This window comes from Octodon degus, unplaced genomic scaffold (assembly GCF_000260255.1).
Source record: "Octodon degus isolate 3935 unplaced genomic scaffold, OctDeg1.0 scaffold00099, whole genome shotgun sequence".
NCBI classification, from domain to species: domain Eukaryota; kingdom Metazoa; phylum Chordata; class Mammalia; order Rodentia; family Octodontidae; genus Octodon; species Octodon degus.
In genome coordinates, this window is record NW_004524675.1 from 10,220,042 (window position 1) to 10,226,993 (window position 6,952).

Genomic DNA, 6,952 nt, shown 5'->3' on the forward strand with positions numbered 1-6,952 from the left:
TTCCTTTCCACCTAATTAGTGGCTTAGAATTTCAGTCTTCAAGCAGCATCCATGGGCAAAAATGTCAAGAACTCACTGTACAAAAAACTCACTAAAATGCCAATGTTGCAAAATGGTGGAAAACCACTGGCTGTTGGTTGCTTTCTGTGTATGTGGATACAGTTTGTGGGCGCCTTGAGGTCAGGTCTCCTACCTTAACAGCCTCTTCATCCCCTCTGCATAGCTCAGTGCATAAGGAACTAGGCACTTTCATAGGTAGGTGTGGAAGGATTTCATTCCTAATACTTCATTTGATCTTTACTTAATTCAGTCAGTAAATAATATTATTGAGCACCTGATATCAGCCAGACACACCATAAAGCTTGAAGAAACAAAACATACACAAATTCTTCCTCAGATCTAATTATCTGAAATTGCTGAAGAAAAATCTCTCTTGATTCTTAGAATTCTCCTGGGGCCTGCACACCACCACTGCTGAGTTTCAGTTTCCTTACATTGTGTTTACTGTTTGGACCAACGGTCTATAAGATTATTTAAATCTTGAAAGTGGGTCAGTGAGATAGCTCAGCAGATTCAGCTCCTGCTTAGGCAAGTACAGGGACTGGGGTTCAACTCCTGGCACCCCATGCTGCACCAGCCCCACCCTCAGGCTCGCTGAGCTGGCCACTGCACACAGACATGGCAGTGCACTCCTGTAATCCCAGTGCTGGGGAGGCTGAAAACAGGAGTATCACTATGAATCCAAGCTGCATAATGAGACCCTGTACAAATACATTTTTAAAAAATCCTGAAAGTACAAGGGGTACAGAAAAGTATATGAATTAATTTCTAAGATTATTAAATTATGCTTAAATTTTGAACACTCCTTCAAATGGCTGTTCATCTTCTAGATCCAAAGCAATTCAGTATCCCCAATGAATACACGCACATCACTGTGGAAATCACAGAAGTATCCAGCAATTCTAGAACTGTTTTTAACCCAGATCTCTACAGTATACTGTAAGCTATTTTACAGAAAACATTTTCACTTAAAATTCTCTATAGGATTGAGTACATTTCAAAAAATGGCATTTAACAAATTTAATAATTCAAGAATCATAAGGGATTCCATCAAGAATCCCATTAAATTGGATACAAAAGTGTACACCTGTGGGCCATTTTGTAGAGCTGTTTGGTTTTATCAAAGGCTCAGAGAGAGTAATTATCCAAAAATCACTTCATTTAGTATATATTAATTGAATATCAACTATTTTCTAGTTATTGTAGTAGATCAGACTCAGATTTAAATTACTTTATAAATTAAATTGGTAGTGACTGTATCTTTCTCATATTCACAACTGAAATTAATGAACAATCATTAAATATATTTGCACCCTAAAACCACACCAGACACTGTGTCGTATGTAATTTGTTGGTAAAAGATGTTTCAGATATATAATCCTACTGGCTTTACCACAGACTTCATAGTGCTAAGAATTTAGTGTGTATCTATACATAGATGTGCATATATATATATATATATATGAATATAGATATAATTAAGGAAAACTTCAGTGAGTCATGCTGTTTAAATTATTTAAAATATCTCTAAATTCATACCACAGCTGGGTTTTCATTTATCCCTAACAATAACAATGAAGTTACTGTCTTTAACAAAACTCATGACATATAAAGAAAACTTCATAAAACTGTTTTGTAAGCAGTTTCCTCAGGGACTTTCTACTGACTGAAATAAATAGCTTTCATGTGCTCCACATGAGGAACAAAATGTAATTTTAAAACCTCAAGAATACCACTATACTTTAATGGCAGTTTTCCCCTGTGGAAATCCTATGTGTCCTCGATGCATTCAGCATCATCTACATAGAATCAATCAATATTTTGTCTGGGCATTTTTTGAACAAAATTACCTTTACCTTTGAGAATGGGTGCTGTACTCTTGTCTCACATACATGCAAGAGATATTTCCTGACACAGGAACAAGCACACAAAACAGTAACATCATCCACAGTAGAAAGGTACTTTACAATAAGAACATTTTAATGCAGAATGATTCAAAATGACCATTTCCAAACTCTTGTTTACTTTTAGAAAAAGTGTTTCTAACTCACCTCTGGGAATCTGAGTCGCAATTAGTGATAGTGGCCAGAAGATGGCGCAGTCTCATTTCCTAAGATTTACTTACTGGGCCTTTGTGAAATTCACAAGGCTAAAATAATTTATATTCTTCATAGTAAATCTATATTTATTGTGTATAACGAGAAACAGACGAGAGGAAAAAAAGAAATTTAGGGAATGGTAAAAAAAAAATGTAAGAGGAACAGTGGTAAGAGATTTAGCAGTATGACAGTGCTGAAGAGCGACCCTTATTGTAAGGATACCAGTTGTAAAAAGTACCTTTAAGAATGTAAAAGGCAGGGAGAAGCACACACAGTCCAAAGCTATTTGACAAGATTTCTCTGTAGAGTGGATGGGAAGGGTGGGGAGTGGCAGATTTTTGGCAGTGGCTTTTGTAAATGGTAGCTAAGAGTAAAATAAAACATTACAAAAAGTCAAAACTTCAAATTTTTTACTTACTACTTATCACTTTTCTGAAAATACAAAATATTTTGGTAACGTTGTTGTTCTGTGAATAGGAACAAGAGAAAAAGTTTTAGAAAATCATTGCTTGGAATTTATTCATATTTTTAAATTTCTCTCTTGGTTCACTTTATATTCTGATGGATTACTCTTTACAACTATAAAGTTATTATAGCTAGAAGCCATGCTTTTCACTAAAAATAAAAAGTACAGTTTTAAAATAAAAACTTTATGACAATTTAGCCAACAAGTTGTTAAATAAGATTTTTCCTAAAACAGCGCTATTCAAGGCACGTATGTGCAAATGTTTCTTTCGCTTAATAAATGCAATAGTCTTCAAGCCTGAAGTTTTTTATACTGCTTGTTAAAAAAATAGAATTTTTTAAGGCCTAGTATTTCACTCACATATATGGAAATGGGTACTGCCCCAAATGCTAGTCAAATATACTTTTTGACATAATTACGAGACACCGTGTGTGTTTGGATATGTTGTACAGTTCTAGAAACACTCCGGAAAGGGGGAATGGCAGATCCATCACAGATGGCCCTGACTGGGGCGGCCTAGTAGCCTACCACCAGTTACTGAGTTTTTACTAGGATGGTAGGACGAGTCCCTCATAATCCCTGAAAAGGCATAATCCAAAGTTGGCCGAAAAGGCAGTGCTGGAACCAACCCAGGTGTTAGGTATGGCGACATAAAGCCTGTGAGCCCTCTTCCTGCAGAAGAGTATGCCAATCGCAACGGACCAATAGCTAGCCTAGGACTGAAGCTGTAGAGACTTGAATCACCTCTGTAAGAAACGGGTGTGGTGCGAAGAGGAGAAAATGCAGATTTGTTACCAAGAGTTCCAAAACCGATCCCAGCTAGGCTAAAATTCGAAGCTCCCTGAAAGGTTGCATTTTCCACATCTTCTGAGGGTACCAGGTCCCCTGTGGCTGGCTCATGTTCCTTCCCACTCAAGACTTGTTCGATGGCTTGGACCACATCTCCTTGGCAGAACTGCAGAATGCCTTCTAGCTGGCTACGCCTGTAGCCTGGAAAAATCTTGGTAAGAATGTCGAGGGGATCCCTTGGTCGCGAGGACACTGTGGGAAACCTGACAGCGCAGTCCTTGGTGCACTCGCTCTCATTTCCTGACTCCAAATCCGAGGATGACAAGGACCTGGGACTGTCTTCCCCTCCTGATTGCTCCCCAGGGTGGGAAGACAGGAGGCTTTCAGGCTGACTGGCGTGTTCTGAAGTAGATGACCTGAGGCTCTGCTGCCCAATGACACCCTGAGACTTGGGAGACGAAGCCGGAAAACACTGGTGGGATCTGGAGACTGGTTCTTCATGTCCACTCTGGCCTGAGTCACATTTACTCTCTTTAGGCTCTGCAGAAATGAAAATACAAAAGATTCAAATCCTAGGAAAACGTCCCAGAATCCAGTGCTCCACTCAGAAATAATGCTGGGTAGAATACCTCACTCATACTAAATTAGTGATATTTATTCACGTTGAAACATTTTAACAGCTCAAATTTTTAAAAATCACTCAGAATTTGCAAGTGCTGGAATAGTGAGAAAATTGTGTTTCTTACGTTCCTGCAGGGTCACAAAGACTTACACTTTATAAAGAGTAGCAGCTGGAACAGGCACGTCTGTTATTACTTAGAAGTACACATGGTTTGTTTGACCCCTCAAGCAGATTTGGGATTTTCCCAAATATGTTCCAAGTTTTTGTTGCTATCTATGGAGGTTTTTATTTCTGCTTTTTTACAATGCTCCCTCCAAAAAAGATATAAAGACATAAAGGATTGGATTGAGATAAATAAAAGAATAATCTCAGCTCAAGAATATCCTGTGTCATCACTAATGCTAAATTATTTTTACATTCACATTTCAGGTTATAATTAAGTTATCTAAAGAATGTGGCAACATAATAAAACTCATTTCAATTCTAATTTAAGCCATAGCAACTTGTGCTGAAACTGTTTCAAATTATACAGTAATGTACACTTCATCTGACCTCAGAAATGACACAATGTCTTTTTACAATCTTTTGTGAAGGTGCATTTTCTTCTCTAATCCATATGAAATACTAGTTTAGTATCAAACCATTTCTAAAAGAAACTTATAAACTGTATAAATCTTCAAATGTTTTATAAAAACATTATTTTGTGATTATTAAAATCACAAATGCCCTTCATATTAAGAACAATTGTCTTAAAATACTTTATACAAAAAGCTGGTTTTTTCTATTTCAATATTGTTATCATGTGATAAAAAATATTTCAATAGTCTTTTGCCTAACTGAAATGATGAAAATAATAATGTATACATTCTCTACAAAAGCCTCTGTTTTGGTTTGGTTACCTCTTACCCTAAGCATTTTATCTCTGGAAGGTAAACTGTGAAAAAGAGTGTCCAGAGTACTTCAGTCCAACCGTTTTTCTACAAAGTTTACCAATGTAATAAAGCAAATATTTCCTAAAGCAGTGATTTGCAACCATGATTTGTAATACTGTTTTCTCCAGTTTTCTGAAGGAGCAGTCCTAAATTAGAAAGAAATATCTATAGTTTACTCGAAAGTTAAAGTGTACATAATCTAGCACTTTGAGGATCAAAATTATATGTAACTTTGCCAAATATATAAAGGTGTCACTAATAAAAAGTACAAAGACTTTCTGATATTTTCTACTTTAATACAGTAATTTTTTTAATGAAGTCTACCACATAGAAATATACCGGCATTGATGTCCTATTTCATTTTACTTATGTATAATTCTCTAGGTGTTTTCCCCCATACACTGAAAGTAACAAAAGTTCATCTCAGTAATTTATGCATAAAAAATAATTTCTCACTGTTATGCTGTACTCAGTACAAATATACGTAAAGAAACACCGATTGTATTAGACTATTTAGAAACAATGTAATATTTATTTCATCTGTCGTCTTCTGTAGCTTGTTGTATTTATTCTGCTTCATTTATTATTGAATATTCTGCTTTATATTTTAGATTTTGGATACATATAACCTTCCTTCTTTTGAATATAAAGTTCTTTAGTGGAAGAAAGCCGTATTCACCTCTGAATCATTACTGGTCTTTATAAATTAAATGAAAGACCTTCTTAACAGTGCATGGACACTGTAAGAGGAGGGGGTCAGTTTAGAAAGCCGCTGAATGAAGTGGATTTCCAAAACTTTTTATGGGGTGGGGAAGGGAGAGCCAAGAAACTCGCTGAGGCCAAAAATAATTAGCCCTATAAAACAGGGCACTTTTGTACCAAACAATATATAAACCACACATAAATCGATGCCATCACCCGAATCTCACTGCCAGATTAATTTAAGGAATTCTTACTTTCATTTCTCTCGTACGTACTTTCACTTACTAGGTGCCCTCTCCCTCACTGGCCCGCAGTGATCTCTCAGGAGAAATGTTCAAAGTCTGTCTTGCCTTTTCATACAAACTACAGAACAAGTGCAAAAAGTTGATATAGGGGCGCACAAAATGGCACGTGCTTCGTCTCAAGAGGACATCTTCGGTCTCCCAGGGCCGGAATTTTCTCAATTTCAGGGCTGTTTCTAGTTAATACACTCCTGTGTTATTTTCATATAATTTTGTGCGATGCAACCTGCTTGAGACTTTTACACAAAGACTGAAATGACACTTTCCTGCTAGTAGGCCCTACGAAGGGCTATGAAATTCGTAAAAAAGTTTGATTTACATCAGTACGAAAAGTTGACTGAATAATCTTAGTGGAATGTGTATTATACGTTATATATATTATATATAATATATACAGAACACTGGAGGTTTTAGTAAACTACTTAGTAGTCAATAAACAAAAGAAAAATATCTGAAACTTCTTGGGTAAGAAATTCGCAATATTTTACCTTGAAAATCTCACCAAAAATTTTACAAGTCAAAGAAACCTAAACGGATTTCCTCCGGGAAGCACAACCACCACCAGGAACAAAGTTTTCTACACTTTTCGGAGGCTGGAATCCCGGGAGGCGCTTAGAGAACCCGAAGAGCGCCCGCCTGGAGCGCACGCCTCAGAGCGCCCCCCAGCCCGGTCTCGAGCTCCCCGAGCCACCCCCCAACACTCCGCAGCAGGGAGCGCTCCACGCCCGCGCCGCACCCGAGCCCGGCGCCTCCCGGCGAGCCCGAAGACCCCCTCCGGGCTCGAGCGCACTCGGAGCGCAAAGCGCAGCGCCCCGCCCGCCCCCCAGAGACCCCCACGCCAGGGCCCGGCCCTTCCAGGGCCCTCCGGTCGCCAGGGACTCCCACCCCTGAGCCCCCGCCCCCCAGGGTCCCCGCCCCCAGGGCCCCCGCCCCCAGGGCCCCGTCCCCCAGAGCCCCCGCCCGCCAGGGACCCCCACTCC

At 38.7% G+C, this 6,952-nt stretch overlaps 1 protein-coding gene across 1 annotated transcript in view; it reads right to left on the minus strand.

Moving 5' to 3' along the window:
- Positions 1–722: 722 nt before the first annotated feature.
- Dmrta1 (DMRT like family A1) overlaps positions 723–6,952 on the minus strand; it is a gene marked incomplete at its 5' end in the record, with an annotated part of 7,042 nt that continues 812 nt past the window's right edge. Inside the window, one exon of the mRNA XM_004638573.2 lies at positions 723–3,954. Within this exon, the coding sequence (XP_004638630.1) occupies positions 3,116–3,954 (839 nt within the window). The remainder of the gene's footprint in view (positions 3,955–6,952) is intronic.